A 22,877-nucleotide genomic window follows, 5' to 3' on the forward strand; every position below is an offset into this window, starting at 1 on the left:
TCAGCCAGCAGCAGCCAGCACTAACCACAAGGCCCAAGATAAGGCTGAATCATCTGTGTGTTTGGAGGCAGACTACAATCAAGTGTCGTTGATGGCACTCGTTTTGAAAAAAGCAACTCTTTGGAGCGCATTGGAAATCTTTGGACAGTAATGCTAACCCAGGGAACTGGTCTGAATGCAGACATCTCGGCGTGTCCCTTTAATGAGCGGCATGTTGTTTTTAGCTCTGCTGGATTTAGAACACACTTTGTTACGATTTAACATTTCTGCATCTCTGAGGTTCAACCATCATGCACTTTGGAAACCCCCAGAGCGGTTCTGCATTTTGTCCAGCTGTTTTGTTAGAAACTTGCACAATGTTTTTATTTAGATTATATCCTTTGAATGTTCTCAGCCTCTTTAGTAAGTCACTTTTGATAGAAGCGTTGGCGTTATGTTAATCAATGACAAATGCTACGGGAATACGATTCTTTAATCTCGGGTGTTCATTGTTCATTGCTACTAAGGTGGCTACTTGTGTTCTTACCTCATGCTTGTCTGGAGCCATGAAGTTCAAATACTCGTCTGACTCATAGAGGACAGAGAAGGCTAACTCCAACCACTCCTGGAGGGAAAGAGAGACAGAGACAGTGAGACCGAGAGGGCAAGATTGAATAAGAGGATTAAATACAGAACCAAAGACACAGGAGTTGGTGAACGTGGAGACAGTAGGTTGTATGGGGGACAGATGTGTGTGCGTTTGTGTTTGGTCAGCGGCAAAACAAAGCGAGACGTCTAGCCACATCTGCTCTTCTCTAAATGTGTGTGAGCAAATAGTGCCTTCCTTTGACTCACAGGAAGAGAGCTCAGAGGCTGAGAGAGGGGGCATTTGATAACCCAGAGAAGTCCTGGGTTATCAAATGTTTTATTTAGAGTAAACAAATGCATCACTTGAACTCTTGACATTTTGTGTATTTCTTTTCTCCTCAGATCAGCGCCGTGCACACTACTTCAATTTCACACACACAGAACTAATACTCAAACCTTACAAAGAAAAAATGACAAACAGTCTCCCTCTATTTATTTGTACCTCTCTATCTCAATCTTTCTATTTATATCCCTCCCTTCTATCTCTCGGCATACATGGACCCAGCCTTGCAGAGGTGACTTTGGCCTGTAAAAAACCCACAAAACAAACTCAAACAAACAAGGGGTCTAATACGATCCACCAATCAGTGGCTCCCAAGATGCACCATTTCCCTACTTAGTCGTAGGGAGTATGTCATCAATGAGCAGGATGCGGGTTAGAGCTTTGAGCTTTGAGCTTTGAGCTCTCTCTGGCCCCGGGGTCCTGACTCTGAGCTCTCTTTGGCCCCCACCTCACGACTCTGAGCTCTGAGCTCTCTCTGGCCCCAGTGTCGTGACTCGCCAGGCATTCTGAAGCCAAAGCTAAGTAAGGCCACTGGATATTATGCAAGGCTCCCGCACGAGCCTCCCCTCTGAATAAGCCCTCACACACACACACACACACACACACACACACACACACACACACACACACACACACACACACACACACACACACACACACACACACACACACACACACACACACACACACACACACACACACACAGGTAAGACAGACAGACGAATGGGCAGAGAGACAGGCAGACAGACTGACGAATAGACAGACAGACACACACCTTGCTCTGCTTCAGTGCTCCTTTTTCCTTCATGTGAGGGCAGTCTTTGCCCGTGACGACAGCTTTCATTTCGACCACAGGCACTGCGGGGGAGAAGCACAGCTTTTGATAACAACAACAACAACAACAACAATAATAGCAGCCATACAGCAGCAGCAGCTCAATTAACCTCACATTAAACATTCAAATCCAACCTAGAAACGTCAAACATCAGATAAACCCTGAGCAGCCCTGCCATGCCGACAGCTGTATTCTATTTTTTCCATCATTTGTTCATTACTTCAAATGTTCTCTCAAGCGCTCGCTCTGAACTGCAGAGCCCGGATGTTTACAAGCAAAGGTTGTTCTGCATGTACTGCACAGAGGATAAGGGTTGATGTAGATATGTATACATGTAGACTACACATAAACGTGGCCGTGTAGAAACCCATTCACAGACGACACCTTGAAGTAACACTGTGAAGCTGAAGGGTTGGCTGTGTCCGCTGGCTCTAATAAACCCAGAGGAGAGAGCCGGTTCTTACGTTTGTCCTGTAGAGAGTCGAACGGCACCTCGCCCTGGGGGCTCTCCTCCAGATCACCATAGTGGAGGACTTTATGGTTCGGAGACAGTCGGCAGTACCAATACTTATCTGGAGCGAGAGCGAGGGAGACAGACAGACAGAGAGAGAATAAAATATGTCAATAGCTGTCACGCGTGACGTCCTTCCTGTGGGCTAACAAGTAACGAGGTACAGGTGAGTAAAGGTCATCCGGGTGATGGATCGATGGGCAGCACCCCCCCGCGGACCCCCAGTGTGGCCCGAGGACCGACTCTCGATAGTGAAACAAGCCGGAGCAAACGCTGTCCTCAATCATTTTAATGGTCATTTCAAAAGGGCGATGTTTCAAAGTAAAGGCCCAACAAAGTAAAATACACCAAAAAAATTGAACTAGAAATCAAATCCTCTGTGCCGGAATTAATGCTTTGCATCTTTTTAAGTTCGGCTGGTTTGTGTTTGCTTCCCTCGTAGGGCTGGTTAACTTGGTATGTGCGACACAAGGAAGAGACAAGGTGGTTGAGGCATGCGCCACAAGCACACCTCCCCCGCAGCACACATACACACACACACACACACATACACAGACACAGACACACAGCAAGGTACTGCAGGCGCATGTCCACAGGGAGCAGGTGCAGAAACCCTGAATAGAAGAAGAAGTAAAGACAAGCATGACATCTCCAGATGGCTCAGTTTCATCCACAGACGGCTGCCATGCGCACGCACGTGCGCGTGCGTGCGTGCGTGTGTGTGTGTTTTTGTGACACAGTTGGAACGCGTGTGTGTGTCGAGAGGTATTAACTTGATGCCGCTCCCCGATGACAGCCTTGCGTATATATATAAAATATAAATCAGAAGCACTAGATATTGTTTTGTCGCTTTTTGAATTTTCCAACAGCTGGGCTTGTGCAACGAGTACCTGTCACCAGAGCCTTCCATGCAGAGCCGGTCTGGTGGAAATACCCCCCCACAGTATATATATCATATCCACTCCTTGGACAAAAAGGGATGAAGGAGGGGAGATGAGAGGAGGGGAGCGATTTTCAATGAATTGCAGGCCCGATGAATATTTGATGGTTGGGGGGGGGGGGAGAAAGTGTGAAGGTGTGCAAAATCAGCATCAAGGGTGTGTGTGTGTGTGTGTGTGTGTGTGTGTGTGTGTGTGTGTGTGTGTGTGTGTGTGTGTGTGTGTGTGTGTGTGTGAGTGTGAGTGGCGTAGCAGTAGAGAGACTGAAGGAGGGTGTGTGTGTGTGTGTGTGTGGGGGCTTCATCTGATATATCTGCTGCATTTCAGTCAAACGTTGTACTCCCGAGTCAGCAGTCCCTACAGGAGCACAAAGGACAGTTTGCCCCACCCTGCTGCATCCTATCCCCGTGATAAAAGGCCTGATCCGTAAGATCCGTCCCAAAGAGGGCTCATCTACACTTCCACTTGATACTAAAAGGTGTGTTATCCCTCGTATCTAAGCCCTGTACTTTGAGAGCCTAGAGCGGGCGGTGTGTTTAAACGGCTTGAAGAGCCACTGAGGAATAGGGAGGGAGAGAGCGCCTCAGAGGCAGACATTATGCACGCAAACACATGCGCAGAAACTTCTAACAATTGTAATTTGTTATATTCATTATTACTATGTCTTCTGGGCGGGATTTGGGAACTCAAAGACGGCTGAATAGTTAGGAGTTACCCCCGGTGTGTTCATTATGCTAAAGTGTATCTTCAAAAGCCACGGGATTCCCACGGGACGAATGATCAGTCTCTACTGGGTCGAAACAAACCAGGAACATCGGGTTTCATCTTGAATGTGGAACCTGTGTGTGTGTGTGTGTGTGTGTGTGTGTGTGTGTGTGTGTGTGTGTGTGTGTTTAGCCCCTGTGTATGGTTTGCAATTTCTATAACTAGGACCACTAAAAGTAATTACCCCAATAAATAACATAATAAAGCATAATAAAGGCAGTAGGAGATTCAGTTTACGACGCTCCTCTGCTTAATAGCATCAATCCCAAACCACCGATGTACGCCCAGTCCACCAGGTCAATGCAATGCCTTCAGGGTGGTAGAAACCACGGCCCCCAACACCCCCGCGTTGGGCCTTTGGACTCCCTCCAGATCTGCTCAATCTGCTAAAATACTGATTTAATCAGTAGATAGGATGCTTCTGATTACAGTTCAAGTCTCTTAAGCATATTTATCAATCGTTAAGAATAAAGTGGCCTCGATGACAAAACGGTGTTCTTACTGAATGAACAGAGCCGTTTGGATCCGAAATAATGGAAAATAATGGATGTTAAAAAGAGATTGAGGTGAAGGAAAGAGAGAATATCTACAGTCACCTTGACTCTAGAGCCACCCCATAATACCTCTGGCACATGAAACTACCCCTCTATGTCTGAGATAAAGTATAAAAACAGAAAGAGGACAGGGGAGGGGTGTGACAAAGAGTCCATGACGTGGACCCATGTGGAGCCCTCTGGCATTGCCCCCCTCCACTGAGGGGATCCACTGAGAAGGGGAACGTCTTCAAACAGTGGATTATGGGATGTGTGTGACTGAGCAGAGTTCGAGTTCCTGTGTGGCTCTCCGTACACCTAATGTGTTCCTCAGTGAATACGCTGCCGTGCCGACGGCGCGTTCGAGGACATCTGGCTCACTTTTAGCACAAAAAAGACATCACCTAGAAAAAGGTGCCTCAAACCGCGCCCTATCGTTTCTCCTCTTTAGTGTGCAGGTCGAGATTGGAAGAGCAGCCAGATCCAGGTTACAGGATGGGTGTGGAGGGGCTGGGCTCTGATGGAGCTGGAGTGAACACGTCGGGGTTCAGAGCACCATGCACACCACTATAGAAATATACAATCCCGTCAGTCAACGGTGGGAGGGTGGTACACCGAGAAGGACGTATGGTGATACGCAGGTTACGGTTTGTGAGAGGGTGTGTATGTTTGCTTGTTCGTGTGTTTGAGAGTGTGTATGTGTGTGTTCGGTGTGTTTGGGGGTAGTTTTGGGTGGGTGGGTGAGTGACTGAGTGTATCGGAGAGAGACCATGTGTTTGGTTGTAGGGGCAAGTGCATGTGTGTGTGCGTGTGCGTGTGTGTGTGTGTGTGTGTGTGTGTGAGGGAGTGTGTGTGTGTATGTGCATGTGTGTGTGTGGGTATGTTAGAGTGTGTGTGTATGTGTGCGTGTGTATGTTAGAGTGAGTGTGTGTGTGTGCGTGTGTGTGTGGGGGTATGTTAGAGTGTGAGGGTGTGTGTGTAGATGTGTCCGGACCTGGCTTCCTGCGGTTGTTGGTCTTCTTGAAGCAGGTGCCCTCACACAGCCTGTTGAGCCTCTGCTGTTTGATCAGCTCCATGATCTCAGGCTGGATCTTCTCCCTCAGCTCTCTGGAACACATACACACACACTCAGTTAATACGTCTATCTAACCAGGTGTGGCAGTCCTCTCCTGTCAGACACATCAGGTGTGAAGATGGGCAGCCAGCAAATCAGGATGCAGCTGATCGATACTTTGATACCCCTGCCCTTAGATTGGATCTGGGATGTGGGTGAGTGCATATATTTAAACACACAAACTGCCTGCATACACCCTTAATGTGCGCATGCACCACACCCCTCATGCTGCATCGATTACGTTTAGCGTGTACATCAATGTCTCAAATGTAGCATCAATGTCTCAAATGTAGCATCAATGTCTCAAATGTAGCATCCGCGCTCTCTCTCTCTCTCTCTCTCTCTCTCTCTCTCTCTCTCTCTCTCTCTCTCTCTCTCTCTCTCTCTCTCTCTCTCTCTCTCTCTCTCTCTCTCTCTCTCTCTCTCTCTCTCTCTCTCTCTCTCTCTCTCTCTCTCTCTCTCTCTCTCTCTCTCTCTCTCTCTCTCTCTCTCTCTCTCTCTCTCTCTCTCTGGTTTAGTGGGAGGGTAATCCTCCTCACTGGGGACACTGGAGAGCACACTGACCGATTGAATTAGGAGGCACCGGAATGTCTGTTGCACAGCATTTAGAAAATTGGCTTAGAATACATTTGAAGCATCATAAATGCTGATTTGTGGCTCATTCCATAATGGATTTATGAGCTTCATCCGGGCAAGTTTCTGTTTTTGGTGGACTTCATTAAAAGTTACCATGTGATAAAAAAAATTATAACTCCTTAGCATTAATGAGTGGATCTACGGTGAGTGTTTGATTACATGCTCCGTATATTCAAGGTTGTTATGTGAGGCTATGAAAACTGGAGCAAAAGTAAAGTCACTATGCCGCTAAGTCCCCGTTGCACTCAAGTTACGCCTCGTAAATAGACAGTCGTTAAAGCTGGGGGTAATCCAATACTCTAAATTGGATGCAGCAACTGTCCAAATGATTAGCTATCTAAACTGACGAATGGCATCTAATATTCTCTATCAATTCTTGTCTTGGCATTGATCATGATTGACCAGGCTAAAATAAATATTTCCATATAAGCCTGCTAGCTCCAACAGAAGTGAGTCACAAAACCATGTACTCAAACAGGCTTTTCTTGTATCCATGATGAACATCCACAAATGAAATATTGCACGACGACCTCTGCTTGGGCTAATGAACAAGATATCATTAATGCAGGATTGACTCCCCATTGGCTGAAGATCACATTTTAATTGGAGTTCTCCATCACTACACAGTGCTTCCTATGTCTGGGCCAATGGCAGCCATCGATCACATGAATGGAACAATGTATTTTTGTTAATTCAACAGCAGCCAACCAGACCCTGGAGCGGACGAATCACGTTTTACATTCAGACATTTAGAAAACATTTAGAAAACATGTATGAGGCTGTTGCGTGAGTAGGGTGATATCTTAGGGTCGGCTTAGCTCAGGAGGTGGAGCAGTTGCCTTGTAACCGAGGTTGCTAGTTCGATCCCCAGCTCCTCCTAGCTGAGTGTTGATGTGTCCCGGAGCAAGACACTTAACCCTAACTGCTCCTGACGAGCTGGCTGTCGCCTTGCATGGTTGACTCTGCCGTCGGCGTGTCAATGTGTGTATTAACCGATGTAAGTCGCTTTGGATAAAAGCGTCTGCTATATGCCCTAATTGTAATTGAAATCTTAGGTTTCAGCAACAGATTTTTTTTTTAATGTTGCGTCTCTGATGGCGATGCTCAACAGCCCATAATCTCAATGGATAACATCAGAAGGTACTCTGTCGTAATCCTCAGCAAATCTCTCCAGTAAATCATCACAATTCACCAATTACGATGTATTCAAATGCGTCATTCACTATTTTGACATTTCACAACTGATAGAAAGGGGCTTGAAGTGATTATACGTGTCATTGAGGATTAGATATCGGTTTTGGAAATTTTGCTCAAGGATCTACTGAGTATCCTGAGTGCTCTCCTCGTTTACCATCTCACTATGCGTCAAGGGGGCTAAACAAGCGAACAAACATGTCGTCGGGGCTTCAGCACACCGATTGGTGGATACTCACACGATGGGGCGGGACTGGAAGTCCTCCTGGTTCATCCTCTCTGACTGACGTATCTTCAGGATCTCAGTGTAGCTCATGTTCTGAAGGCGACTCTTGAACTGGTCCAGGGAGTTAGGCTTGTGCGTGAGTGTTCGCATGATCTGCTCCCGCACCACCTGCATTACCTGCACACACAAACACACACAGAGGCCACGTTGAGACACAACAGCGCACTACCAAAAGACACAATCGTAGGGAGCCTTTAGTTTAGTTTAACAACACTTTTGAAAAAAAAGAATACAATGGAATAAGAAGGTAAATGTGGAAGACCGTTGACATGACTCAAATAATAATTTATAATGCAACAATTAAATAAAAAGAATTAACAATACAAAAAAAGGAAATCTAAATCTGAAGCTAAATCCGCTTTAAATAAAATAAATAAACATGGCTCCAGTGTATCCCCAGGTGGTGGATGAATGCAGTCCCTCTCCCTCTGAGCTAGGGCCAGTAACCCACGCTAGAGACTTCACCCACACCCAGAGCTAGATGTACAACGAACAGTGGCCAGTCAACCGCAAAGCCCAGCGTCACGCGTGACTGGAGGGCAGTGAGAGGAGTCGGCCATCTGATCACCGTGTATAGTATACACTATAAAGCTAAAGCTAATTGGAGCGATGTGTATACACTGTATACACATCGCTCCAAATAACGTTGTAGCAATGGATAGCGTTAAATTACGCAATAATGCCCTCCCCCACGACACATAAGAGCTAATGAAACAAACTACGTTCTTCTGGATATCTTTATAATGGTGAAGAACTCCAACACTGATGATAAAACCAAACCTGGCCTTTTCTTTTTAGGTCTGGGCCTTTTGCTTCCAAACACTGGGGACACTCATCATCGTGATGTCACGATTGAGTTACCTTCGATTTAATCCATTGGATTAAATCAGATGAAAGAGGATTTGGAAATTGAGATGAATGGTCTGACTCTAGCTGTCCCAACACAGAAAATACATTTTCTTGTCAAGATTTTAAACGCTTTGGGTATCTTGAAAAGCACTACTGTAAACACAAGCCATGATTAATATTAAAGTTATTATTAATGGAGGCTGAGGGGCTGTGGGAGGAAGCCAGAGATACCGAGCGGTAACAAAAGGATTCATCTCTTCACGACTAATGAGAGCTGGAGGAGCCAGCGGATCTGCTCTGCGCTCACCCCATTAGCCAATCAAATAAATATCACACCTTTTCTGAAATGTTTTCTTCAAACCGCCATTACACATCTAAAACCGTAGACGCACATACACAACACAAGAATAAAAAAGTAAAATAAAGATAAATATAGAAGGGAATTCAAGTAGAGTGGAAGTGTTTATAATTTATGAAAGGGTTAGCTGAGAACGCTGTAGCTAGCTTGTCTTCCTCGGTTCCACACGCAACGCACAAAAAACTAAAACGGTGTAGAAACCCCTCCCACTAATTCAGCCACCTTCAAGAGATCACACCAAGACAAAATAGAATGCAGGACACAACAAACAAACACCCATCCAGATACACTCTCTATGATAGGTAGCTAGAGGATGGAGGTCTCTCTGGAGTTTGGAACCAAAGCACCATAGGCCTTCGCTCTCCGAGTTAGCGCACATAGCGTAGCGTGTTGCGCAGCAGTGGAAGTGACAGGCAGCACTGATGGGGGGGGGGGGGATCATCCTTGTTAGCTAAACACCCGCAGGGGGCAGGGACGAGGGGGGAAGCCACAGCTGTTGGTTCATCCAATCAGAGACCAGCGCTCACATCTCACAGACCAGGAGAAGTAATCGTCAGCGCGGGGAGCCCGACCATGTCATTTGTTGTCATGTCGTTTGTTGTTGTTATTGTGTAATGGCTCCGTCCGCCGTGGGGGGAATGGCCCCCTGCGGTTCACGTCATCCTTGTCGATGCACTGTAAGCTGCACTGGTCACACTGGTGTGACCAGCGCGGTTTATGTTGGATTAGGGCTGTACGTTTATGTTTTGATATTGCGTCCATGTGCATGGATGGGCGATATTGCGTGGGAGGGTGGAAGCTCCATAGATTCGGTTCACAGCCAATTTTCTGCTAGAATTATCTTTGCATGTCGTTCGTCTGGATCCGAGGCTGTTAAATAAGACGCCATACGAGACGCTTCTTAAGCACAACGCCAGCATCCTCATAAAAATGCAAAGAGCCAATTTGTGGAACAATGTTATCGCAAGAGTCGGATTCAAGCATTTAATCACCAACCCTTGGATCTATAAGAAGATTAGAGTTTTGATTTTGCTCGTGTCGTATAAGATGACAGGATTGTACATAAACGAGCCAGCCGGCAGAAAGGAGAAAGGGATAAAAACCTTAAGAGAGTGCCAGGCCTCACACAAGGGGATTATCCCGGAGCGCTGATGCGAGAGTCATTACATGGGAAGGCAGCACTACGCCACGAGGGCCACAGAACGGTTTGAACCCATCGCTGAGACTTCAGTCTAATACTTTGACTGCTGGCATCCAATCCCAGGACTCACATGCAGGTTATGGGAGAAAAAACATCAGTACAAACTCCAAAAGAAACCGCATTTGGAGTTTAGTTTTAACTGTTTGAGGCAATTCATATAAGTACTAAGTGCAGATGAATACAACCCTGCTTGTACTAGGCTATGGTAGTAGGTATTGGTACTTGGTACTAGGCTATGGTAGTAGGTATTGGTACTTGGTACTAGGCTATGGTAGTAGGTATTGGTACTTGGTACTAGGCTATGGTAGTAGGATTGGTACTTGGTACTCGGCAGGCGTTGATCCAGATTATCAACGTTACCATGGAACAACAAATCTAAATGTATGACTTCAGTGTCTTGCATTTGGGACACTTGTCCACCTGAATGAGCAGAACCTGGGGATTGATCCAACAACCTTTCTGTTGCCAGTAGCCCTCCAGAGCACCGGACAAACACGCCATATACCACCGGCACAAAACCTGGCCCTGTTGGGCTCATCTCCAGGAACCCGGTACTGGAAAGGCCATTCACATATTGGCATGTCCACTAAATCCCTCGCTCTTCACTGGACATTTGTGGTCTTGTAACCACCCTTTCTCTCCTGTCCCGGGAAGTTTTATCGTGACTGTATTCTACGACATCCTAAAGCGGCTCACATATTTCAGCGGTTTGGATGCGGTTTAAATCACCCGGCTTTTGTTGCACGTGCAGTAAAGCTCCAGAGGCGGTGACACAGACCTGCGTCCTGAGGTCCTCACGCAACGTCCTCCCCTCTGGGCAGGGCTCGATGCCCCCCCTAGACTCGGGCAGGAAAAACAATCGGCGCTGGCCCATCCGGCTGCACTCACGCTAATTAACACGGTGAATATTCATCACATCTAATAGGAACAACCAGTCCCTTCTCAACAGGGGAGGGTGGAGGGGAGGGTCATAATGACTTTTCTAGCTCAGCTTTCCCCTCGGTTGTGTCTGGCGATAGCTCAGGCGTAGGTCATTTCTGTGGGTCGGTTTAATTTGTGGTGGTAGGAAGGGATTGTAGACACAACCCCCCGGACATTGCAGACTCGGTAGGAGATGAGAGTCTCTCCTGCGGCGTGTGCGAGGAATAACACGTTCCTGCGGAACCGCGCCATGTCTGGAGTATGACGGGGGGGGGGGGGGGGGAAGCCCTTCAAGCCAAGCACAAATCTCACATCACAGCTGCCGCCATCACCTCCTCCGCTCCACAGTGTAGCTGATGAAACAGGCGACCTTGAGGAAAAACACCTGCCTCCTTCTTCTTCTCCTCGTCCCTCCTCCCTGAAACATAATTGATCTCTCTTTCCTCAGAGGTGTCGATTCATAATTCATTGGCGCCATCCTGCCAGCACTCTCTCAGATCTTCTCTGGAAGGAGATTTACAGGCAGCCGAAGACTAATGTGCCCGGGCCGGCGACATCAGGAATTAAAGCACTGGCATGGTAGGGGGTCCCGGGGGGGGGGGGGTGGGCTCTTAAGGTTGAGTTCATGGATTTCTTACTTATTTTGAAAAATGTCCTGTAAATATCTTTTCAGAGATTGTTGTGTATATTTTATATGTTTACATATATGTATATGTCTGCAGTTTGAAACAACCGAGAAAAAAAAAAGGTGATCCAATGTGCTTCTGTCCCACTGGTTAATTAAGCAATACCAAAACCTCTTAGATGTGCCAATAATAAAAACACAGATGGCTCATTCCAAATACCTGGCCCAAAATCATTCCCTCTCACTTTGACAGGGAAGGTCCTCTTCAATTGGAAACGGCTCTCAATGCCCCATTACCCACCCCCCCCTACCCCCCACATTGATCATGTGATCAGTGAGAAATGACCCGGCCACCACCTGTCACCCAGTGGGTGAGTGGTTCCCATCGTAGCTCTGTGTACCCAAGAGAGCCCTAATGGCATTATGTACTGGCCAACCTCGCCCCCCCGTCCTCCGTCCCCGGGTGGCCTGGCTGTGGGTGCATCTGGAGATTGGCACTTATTGCTGGACCAATAGTCAGGCGGTAATGGCAGAATAATGACTTCACCGCCACTCCTTGGAGGCAATCAAAAAGCCAATCTCACATGCTGACGATGGCACTGTCCACCCAGAGACTGGTCCCGGATTTATGGCCCAGTTACGACCCAGAAGAACGCCGTCTGCGCGCGCACACGCACACACACACACACACACACACACACACACACACACACACACACACACACACACACACACACACACACACAGGATAGGGGCACAGACTAACCACACACAGGATGTGCCTACACATGCACACAAACACCCACACTTCAAGTGAAGCATATTGTACACATGTCCTAGCCAGTATGGAACCATCACACATATACACACGCACACCCACACTTGGAGTGAGGGTGCCATTCTTTAATAAGGGTCAGACCAAGAGAATAAAGGAAATCCATTCTCCTTGCTATTGAAACCGTAATGACATGTTCTCTTCCTCCAGCCGCCACCATCCTCCCTTAAATTAATATCAGCCCTTTCAAACATGGCCCGCTAGCCATTTCATGTGAAACAATGGTGGGGAGGTGGACGAGAGAGAGAGGGCGAGAGTAAGTGCGTGCGAGAGAGTGAGAGCGAGAGCGGTTTTACATTTAGGTTTTGATTTTACTGTGTGCAGTGTTATTTTATGTAAAACTGGGAAAGTGATATTGATCATTAGAAGAAGAGGGTCCATTTTTAGGACTCAGGTTAAGGGGTCTTCATTAAGTATGGCCTGTAAAGCCTTTGAGGACTATACCTGTGGTGAACGGCTACGCAATAAAATGGACTTGACTTTACTGTGCATATGAATGTCCTGCATGCTTCCCTCGTTTCCTATTGGTTGAAACATCACACCCTATCTTGGTTTGGTTGCATTACGTAATGCAAGCGTTATTACCTAATTACTTTAGCGTACTATGGCGCTGTCATAGTGACAACTTTGTATTGTGGCCCTGAAAAGAAGAGACCGCAAAAGCAGAGGATAGGTTCGGACCGTGACCAGAGCTCCCGGTCTGGCCTGGACATCGCTGTGGCAATGACATACGAAGGGAAGAGTTATTATAATGGCAAGCATGTTTGTCACTTTGTGTCTACAGTCTTTCTCCAACGGTTCATCCTCCGCCTGTACAGCACACACACTCTCTGTATCGTCATACCCTCCCTCTCAGATCGGGTCTTTCCGTGAACAGAGTTTAGGAATGGCTAATCCATTTAGGATTACATCCGTAAAAATAAAAACACAGAAACAGGATGGCGCATGAAATAACGCCAACAGGCAGGCAATACTCCTGGTTATATCAGCAGTGAATCACTCGCTCGCTCGCAAGCACGCATGCAGGCAAACACACACACCCAATGCCCACATGTACTTTGGACTGCTACATTTAGTGTCCCAATCCACGCAAGCAGGCTTCTCATTCACGCAGGGTGTGTGAATGTGTGTGCATGTGTGAGAATAAATGAATCCGTCAGGGAGATGCAAACATTCACCCATCTTTAACAAATAAGTAGATATGTATTTGTGGCCCAATGAACAGACATGTGTCAAAGAGAACGAGAGAGAGAGGAGAGAGAGAGGATTTGAACTACAAACCAAAAAGGGTAAAGCCATGGTATTTGATGGAGTGGGAGGGATATAAATAGCCCTGTCTGAACTGAACAACAGAAAATGAGAAAGGTAAAGAGGGATGGAGGGAGGGAAAACAGTGAGAGTGTAAAAATAGACAGTGGAGAGGTAAAAGACAAAGCCGGGGGAAACACAGCTAGCCACGGGGAGAATTGAGAGTTGGAGGGAGAGAGAAAGGGGGAGAGAGAGGGAGAGAGAGAGAAAGGGGGAGAGAGAGGGAGAGAGAGAAAGAGGGAGAGAGGTGAGTGGCATGCGATGAAGATGACGATGAAGAGGAAGGGAGGGACGGTGTGAGGGGCAGTTTTTTATCAGATTTGACTTATACACAGATGCTCGCCTTGTACCCCCCCTCCCCCACTGCTTGACAACAGCAACCCCAGCGATGGTGGTCATGTGACGTGTGCGGCATTCCCTCCCCTACCACCTCTCCTTTCGGGCACCGCTCTCCGCCTATTCATCAGCCATTTCTTGTCATGTTTTCTATGGAGATGTGGCGACTTATTGATTGGAGCCATGGTGGTATGTCGTGAATCATGCATGTGCACATCCCCCTGCTACTGCCATAAGATGAAGGACAGAGACAGGAATCTATTGGAGGAAACGAATGACTTCCTCTGAACCAAAGCAACCTTAATGACAGCAAAAACGCTCCCTTCTGCACTAGAGAGCAGATAAGTGGCCTTGAATACACCCGGGGCTGGATCTCACAATGGTGCATTCGGTGTGAGTGAGTGAGTGAGTGAGTGAGTGAGTGAGTGAGTGAGTGAGTGAGTGAGTGAGTGAGTGAGTTAGAGAGTGAGTGAGTGAGTGAGTGAGTGAGTTAGAGAGTGAGTGAGTGAGTGAGTGAGTGAGTGAGTGAGTGAGTGAGTGAGTGAGTTAGAGAGAGAGAGAAGGAGAGACAGAGACAGAGAGAGAGATAGAGAACGAGGAGATAGTCAGAGAGTCAGAGAGACAGAGAGATAGGGAAGGAGAGAGATAGTGTGTGTGTGTGTGTGTGTGTGTGTGTGTGTGTGTGTGTGTGTGTGTGTGTGTGTGTGTGTGTGTGTGTGTGTGTGTGTGTGTGTGTGTGTGTGTGTGTGTGTCTGTATGTGTATGTGTATGTGTGTGTGGTCTCAATTCTGGGGGGGTTGAGGGTAACCATGTCAATAATCCTACACAGGCCGTGAACTCTACACTACGGCTGAACAAAAGAGATTATCGGCCGAGATAACAATAAAGAATTACAGCATGGCGTTGTGGGTATTTACAATACACACTGAATGTTAAATGTAGACCGAATTTGACCAAAAAGGCACCAGAACTGCTCAGAAGCACTTTGGCAGGATACACAGCACCCACTTAGTCGCAAGAGGATATCTGGACCTGACAGAAGCCCAGCTTAAGCAAAACTTCTAACAACACACCCGCTCCAGCGTTACATCAACCTCATCATGTCCTGTGTTTCATCACAGCGCTCACACACTCGCTCAAATGGTGTCTTTTAGGCGCATGCTTTTTAGCCCGCGGACTAGCATCATGCTATCACACCCACGGTGTGTGGGTGGAGGCTGCAGCCGACTGACAGAGACGGAGACGCTGGGGCCGTAGTAGAACACCAGCCACGGTGGATCTGGAGTCCTCCAGTCTCATACACACACACACACACCGCGAGCCACAGTCATATGTGGAGTAATTCTATCACAACAGTGCCCATCCCCCCCCCCCCCAACAGCCTACACACACACACACACACACACACACACACACACACACACACACACACACACACACACACACACACACACACACACACACACACACACACACACACACACACACACACACAGCATCAGCACCATTACAATGATGTTGAAGAGAGTGTGAGAGGTGGAGAGAGAGAGACAATATTAATTTAGTACATTATGTGCGAGAGTGTTTATTAGGTTGTGCTCTAGCTCGTGGTCTAACCTGCTTACCGCTCATCCAGCAATGCCCCATCTGGTTCCACTGCCTCCCTCCCTCTTGCTCTCTCTCTCTTATTCCACTCTTCTCTCACTCTCGGCCGCCCGCTGTTGTTTCTCCCTACCTGCCTTCATATTATTATCCGTCCTTTCCTCCATCCTCCTCCCTCTTCATCCTCCTCATCCAGGCAACACCGTAAACACCGGACCCTCACCCCTCTCTCCTCCTCTCCCCACACACACACACACACACACACACACACACACACACACACACACACACACACACACACACACACACACACACACACACACACACACACACACACACACACACACACACACTTTATTGGTACTCACCTGTGTGTGTCACCTCCATGGCTGTGAGTGATGCTCTTCTTCGTGATGACAGACCAATGCCCAGTGTGTGTGTCTGTGAGAGAGAGTGAGTGTGTGTGTCTGTTTCCAAAGAGGAGCGTGTGGGCAGGAGCGAGCAGGACGGAGGTATAAGTAGAAGGATGGATGGAGCAGATGGAGGAGAGCGGGCTAATTGCAGCCTGTTAGGAGTAATGGCAGCCACGCAAAGGGGACAGAGACAGTCTAATGAAGGCGCTCGTCCACCTTCACCCCTCGTTCGCTCCTGTTCTTCCCTCTCTCGCTCTATCCCGCGCCCCGCGTTCTGTCTCCACACGCCTCCTCCTCCGCCTCCCCACGCTTTGTAAAACACGCGCGTCTTTTACAAAAGACCAATATGTAGCATGGCAAAGAAAAGCAGCAGAGTGTTGTATCGCTCGGTGTGTCTCTTCCTTGCTTCCTCCCTCCCTCTCTCTCGCTCGGTCTCTGTGACTCTAAGAGCATCAGCCAGGCAGCTCTGCTCTGCTTATGTTGATCTCAGAGCTTAATCACTGATTGGACGCACGCCACCATCACAGTCCGCCAATGGGAGCGGCCGCTTGCGGATCACATGGTAGATGGCTGTGTGTGCGTGTGTGTGTGTGTGCGTGGCTGTGTGTGTGTGTGGAGGAGTGGGAGGCTGGTGAGAGCGGTTTAGACAACGGGAGGGGGAGGGGAGCAGTAGAGGAGGAGGAGAAGAGAGGGAGGGAGAAGAGAGGGAGACTGTGAGCCGCTCCATCACCGCGCGCGCGCGCGCGTGCGCGTGCGCGTGCGTGCGCGTGCGCGTGCGCGTGCGCGTGCGCGTGCGTGTGCGCGTGCGTGTGCGTGTGTGTGTGTGTGTGTGTGTGTGTGTACTTGAGGAGAGATGGAGGCTTGTGTCTGAAGAGGGGGGCGGGGGGGGTTTGAGGAGGAGGAGGGAGCACTCAGAAGATACATTTGGATGAAGAGACTCCCGGCAGTGGTACAAGTCGGACGCTTGTAACACACCCCCACACACACAGACACACACGCGCTTCTAAAGAACAGGCTGGAACACAAAAGGCTGAAATACAGGGAGGAGAAGAAGAAGAGGCTGAGCCAGAGAGGTTCAGCGCAGCGTAGGTAATTCGATGGGGGTTGCTATGGAAACAAAGGCAACTGTTGCTTGGCGGACTGAGCACGCACACAGACACGCACACAAACACACACACACCTTTCCCCTCCATCCAACCACCACTATTCACCGCTGGATTTCGCTAAACACTCTTCAAAACATAATTAGCTGGATGTAAGTGCATGGGAGTGTGTGTGTGTGTGTGTGTGTGTGTGTGTGTGTGTGTGTGTGTGTGTGTGTGTGTGTGTGTGTGTGTGTGTGTGTGTGTGTGTGTGTGTGTGTGTGTGTGACATTATGACATTTTCTTACATGACTGTGAACCCAGTTGTGTGCGTGCGCGTGTGCGTGTGCGTGCGGGGCAGGGGGAATGGGAGAGGGGTAGGTTAGGGTGGGAGGGGGGGTGGGCGTGCGGCTCAGCCAGCCATGAAGAGCCAGCCCTCATGCACATCATAGCTTCTCCATCCCAAAACGCGTCCCGCGCACGCTGGCCAATGCCTTTATGTTATCAACACTCACTAGGAGCTGTAAAGAGTTCATTGTTTTATTTTGGCAAATTATTATTTTCCCAGCCTTGAAATAAATATGACATAAATGTATTTACTGGTGTTACCGAACAGATGGCGAAATACACACAAAGCTTAATGGCCTGAAAAAAACATACATATTAGCATAACCTTTGTCTATGCAGGGGGAGGATTATGAATACACAGGCCCGTACACATATACATCATAATAAGGAGTCTTTTCAGAGGCCTTAGCCCACGAGAGATGTTCATTGATGTTCAGCAATACTCAGTACATCATTCAGAAGCAGCCCTGTTCAAGGTTATGAGCTGTATGTAATTAACCCAGGTTATTTCATTAATGGAAACACAACGATGTGTATTGTAAATAACCAAAAGATACTTATAAAACATTATGGGCCATCTTCTCTTTATAATAGAAACAATGCTAAACGAGGAGTTGGAGATGGAAATTGCGGGAAATATTCAGAGCAACTGCTGAATGTGTACCAAATACCGAGTCAAAAGAGAGGTGCGACAGACAGCCACAGCTTGAGCCCACAGTCACACCAACACACAAGGCTGGGGCAAACAAACGACCCCACACATTCTGTGTTGTGGCTCACCATAGCCTCCGCTAGGCTAGCATGCTAACATGGCGACCTGGCGAGGAGCGAGGGGAACTTTGCTCGACACTTTTATTTACAGTGTGGAAGAAAGACGGGGAGTCACTCACCGGCAGCCTTTAACCTCCTCTGGTTTATTTAAAACCCACAGATGAGCACTTATCCCGACCAAAGGTGTAATTACAGCTCATTATCCACAACAACTGTGTGGCGGGCAGCGGTTTGTACGTTTCTGAACTCGGTTCAAATGTCATTATTCTCCATTCACAGATTATACCGTTTCTATATCATCATACGCAGATTAGTAGGAGTTTAAAGAACTATACATGTTATATTTTATTTTATATAGATACTTTTTTCTTTCATAAAGAAATTTGGCTCTGAATTTGTCTGAAATTAATTGATGACTTTCGTACTTCCCCAAAACATCAAGGATGTATGCTTTCTTAGCCTAGTGATGCGAGTCAGAAACGATGAGCCGGTCTTCATGTATCTCCAACTATGTAAACGACCAGCCGGGCCAAGGATTCCGGCATCATCTTGAGCCAAGAAGGGATATGAACCATTAATGTGTAGTCATAACAACAAAAATGCTTTGTGAACGTCGTACTTCCTAGTCTCCTTAGTAGCTGTACGCTTCTAAAACAACCTTAAATGAAAGCCTTGGGTCTGAATCGTTACCTCGGTCTGCTCCCCACCTTGTGCTGGACCGTTGTGTCCAGGCCGGGGCCCTACAGTGGTGGTGATAACAGTGTGACCGTGTGTCACTCACCACGCCCACCCCCGTGAACACAGCCCTCCCTCCCAGACAAACAGTCCCCACGTCCCTGCAACAGCCTCACTGCAGGGGAGGCAGAAAATAACTTCCCGCCATTATCAGCACACGCGTTGGCCCTATGCGTTAGGACGCATCAGGCGATTCAAAAGCCCCCCCGCTGGTGAGAGAGCACGGACGGCTGAGATTTGGGGGGAAAAGCTGAGGTGCTTCATCAATCCACCTCAAGATAAAGAATAAGTACAGTTTGAACATTTATAGTATTGAGGTTGGGCTTGGGGAAGCTAACATATCACAAGGCTACTGTTGAAGCACTGTTGATTATAGCGTCGAATTACGTAGCATCAACCTATGGACACGATTTCTTCATTAAAAAAGTGGTTGATTGGAAACTAAATACAAATGGATCCATTTAGGATTCTGCAGATCTTTATGCAGTTTGGAAATTATAACCCTTTATTCTTAGGCCATACAGAAACATTTTCCTTTGCCAAATCGCTGAAAAACTCTTTGTGTCGTATTTGAAGTGCATTGATAAAATCCAATATAGCTTTTCAACACTTGAAAGGCATCACCCCCCCCCCACACACACACACACCCACACACAGGTATTTGGGGAAGCCTCTTGTCTCCTTCCGGTCTCCATTGATCTCTGGATCCTGACTCAGGAGCCAGATCGTAGCTCAGGACGACAACAATAAAAACCAAGGCAAAGATAAAACCCAACAATGCCTGATTCAAAACTCAAACCAAGCAATTTAGTTTGTCAACTTTTTACATAAAAAATGCGTGGCATTTCCACACTGGATAGTAGAATGTCAAGTGTGTATACAGTGTGTACAGTGTGTGGGTGTGTGCGTGTGTGTGTGTGGTGTTTGATGTGTGTTTCTTTCTGTCCGTTTGTGTGTGTGTCTGTGTGTAGGGAGTTGAATGTGTATTCTTTGTGTGTAGGGTGTTTAATGTGTGTGTCTGTAGGGTGTTTGACGTGTGTGTCTGTGTGTGCAGGGTGTGTAGGGTGTGTGTGTGTGTGTTTGTGTTACCCATGCGTAGGCTGTGTGATCCCCATATCTGGTGAAACTCGAGTTGCGATGATCCTAATAGTGCTGAGAGGGGCGCCTGCTAGCGTCCAGAACAGCGCGCACCGTGACTCACGAGGCACAGAGAGTGAGATGTTCAACTGTTTAGCGCAACAGAACGCTCGCCAGATAACGCCGTCCATCCAAAGGTTATTCCATCAAAGACTGCCTCTTTGTAACCATCACCCATTAACAGGGTTTCCCCAGGTTTGATCAACCCAAATTTAAGACTTTTTTTAGACTTTTTTAAGACCACTTCTATGAAAATTAAGACCTACATCGCACCCATTAAGCAGTCGTAAAACGCGGTCGTGCATGTTATTCATGTTTTTTTGGAACATATGAAACATTCATGTCAATACATTAATGAATGTGCCAAAGGATAAGTGTGCACTCACCAATCAAAGAGCCAAACTGAGGGCCTAACTCAAAGTCTAGAGGCCTGATGTCTCTTAAGACCATGTACTCAGAAATGATAATAAAAGATTAAAAAAACAATACACAAAGTGATGGTGTGAAAGTGTAGCTGTATTTTTGGTTTAAATATCAAACTTTCAACACACAATATAAAATATAAACAAACAAACTCTTTTCAAATTGCTGTAGTTTCTCAGCATTCAAATTTCCTCAACCATTTCAATGAATCCACCACTTGCCTCGTTGACCTCTTTTACTAACTCCTTCGTAATGTATGGAGCCAGCCCGAACCCTAACCCTAACCCGTCCACAGACATGGTGACTAATGTATGATAGTAAGCATTATTGGCCCTTAACACTAATATTCGGAAACAACACTGCCTCAAAAGGATATTGGCCTAAGCAACACCAGTAGAGGCTATACTTTTCCCTGAACTTTTAAACGTTGCAAACGTGCAAAAACATAATTATATATTTATGTGGCATTCAGTCCAATGCTTAAAATATATCTGTGGCATTCAGTAGGCCAATGCTGTGGTAAAGTGTGTAAAGTATGACCAAGTGTTTCTTTCTGTTCAATAGATAGAACTTTATCAATCCCCTGTAGGAGAAATTTGTTAATGTTTGTCCCTATAAAACAATAATGGCAACAAAAAAAATATACAAAACATGACGGTAACTCTAAAGTCAAACCGTCCAATCTGAAGGCTCTACTTAACCACTCCCCCTACTCACTTCCAGCAATGCAAAGCGAACAGAACTGAGGTGGGGAGGGCGTAGCTTAAGTAGTTTGTGACCGACCCAGAGGAACGCAACGCAAATTCAATGTGAACATGTATGAGGCTTTAATAAAATCCCGGACGATTTTGAAATTCCGCCTGGACACATTTATTTTTATAAGTGTCTCAAAAAGAGGGCATGTCTGGGCAAAAGAGGACGTCTGATCACCCTTCGTAAGGGGAACCCATTTGATTCCTACCTGTTCCACTGTTAAATAGTGGCGCAAGTTGGTGGGCGCTATCCTGGTCATTTCTCTGCGTGAGAAATACGAAGTGTGGCGTGTGAGCGTGTGCATGGGTCGAATTGCGTGTCTCACGCCGAATGCGTGAGACTTGAGAGCCCTGCTTCCCCATGATGTGGCGTCTCCTCTCGACTGATTATGTTTGTTGAGATTGCCGGCGCGAAAACCCAAAGTATTGTTCGCGCATACTCCAATAAATGAGACGTTCTCTGCCGTTACGCAAAACCCCGATACGCAAAACGCCCCCTATTTTCCCCTTGTGTTACAGTCCGGTTGACTACGAAAAAATATCCTAGTAGGAAATTTAAGACCATCTTTAAAAAATTAAGACTTGGGTAACGCAATTTAAGACTTTATAAGGCCTTAATTTAGGAACATGAAATTTAAGACATTTTTTAGACTTTTAAGACCCCGCGGCTACCCTGATTAAACATGTCATCATAGAATGGTGTTCCATAAGAAGAGCTGTCTACTGGTCGGCTGAACACTAAAGGAACTACTGCCCATCAATGTGGATCAATGTGGATTTCAATGTTCATTAAAACCAGGAAATGGTGTTGAGCGGACTACGTGATTGGTCGGTGAACGTCGACAGTACAGAGAGGAGCAGAGAGTGCGGTACCTTGTTGAAGTCCTCGCTGGTGGCCCGCATCTCCTTCCACGTCTTGTTCAGCAGCTGGATGCAGATGCAGAAGAACTCCTCGAAGGAGCGGTCGTGGGTGAAGAACATGGGGTGGAAGTCGTGGCAGTTCTCGCTTGCTGTAGGGGAGGGGGGGGGGGGGGGGGAAGGAGAGCCAGGGGTCAAACTCTGGGGTTCATGACGACCGGTCGTTCATTAGAGAAAACCATGAGCCAATGGTGATCCATGAAAGGGCCTCTTAATGGAGACATGTTTTTGTTCTGTCAACAGTCTGAGTGAGTGAGTTACACTGAGTGTATCAACATTGAGTGTTGCAATTTCATATCAGCATTTTGATAACAGTAAGAAGATCCTACAGGGAGGGACCATAGGAGAGTGAACCTGAATCATATCCTGTGTAGTTAATGAACATCTTTGTAGGTCATTTTATGTACCGATGACCTTGTTTTGTTGAAATGCCTATTGATGGCTCATTTCTTATTCACACAAGGGCTTGCATGAGGAGGTCAGAAGGACCTGCGCTGCATACACCCTCTGGAGAAAACAGAAGAGTATTCACTGAACAAAC

The 22,877-nt window shown here is 47.1% G+C and overlaps 1 protein-coding gene across 6 annotated transcripts in view; it reads right to left on the minus strand.

The window, feature by feature from the left end:
* elmo1 (engulfment and cell motility 1 (ced-12 homolog, C. elegans)) overlaps nucleotides 1-22,877 on the minus strand; it is an 80,428-nt gene that overhangs the window by 783 nt on the left and 56,768 nt on the right. For 5 of the 6 annotated variants that reach the window (XM_060044178.1, XM_060044180.1, XM_060044179.1 and 2 more), the window contains 6 exons: nucleotides 22,292-22,428; nucleotides 7,676-7,839; nucleotides 5,487-5,599; nucleotides 2,210-2,317; nucleotides 1,686-1,768; nucleotides 527-604 (listed from right to left, as the gene is read on the minus strand). In XM_060044178.1, coding sequence (XP_059900161.1) covers nucleotides 527-604; nucleotides 1,686-1,768; nucleotides 2,210-2,317; nucleotides 5,487-5,599; nucleotides 7,676-7,839; nucleotides 22,292-22,428 — 683 coding nt within the window. Of the gene's footprint in view, nucleotides 1-526; nucleotides 605-1,685; nucleotides 1,769-2,209; nucleotides 2,318-5,486; nucleotides 5,600-7,675; nucleotides 7,840-16,125; nucleotides 16,781-22,291; nucleotides 22,429-22,877 lie in introns of those variants that run through there. The other variant, XM_060044182.1, reaches the window with a different exon arrangement.

The sequence above is a fragment of the Gadus macrocephalus genome, chromosome 22, assembly GCF_031168955.1.
Source record: "Gadus macrocephalus chromosome 22, ASM3116895v1".
NCBI classification, from domain to species: Eukaryota; Metazoa; Chordata; class Actinopteri; order Gadiformes; family Gadidae; genus Gadus; species Gadus macrocephalus.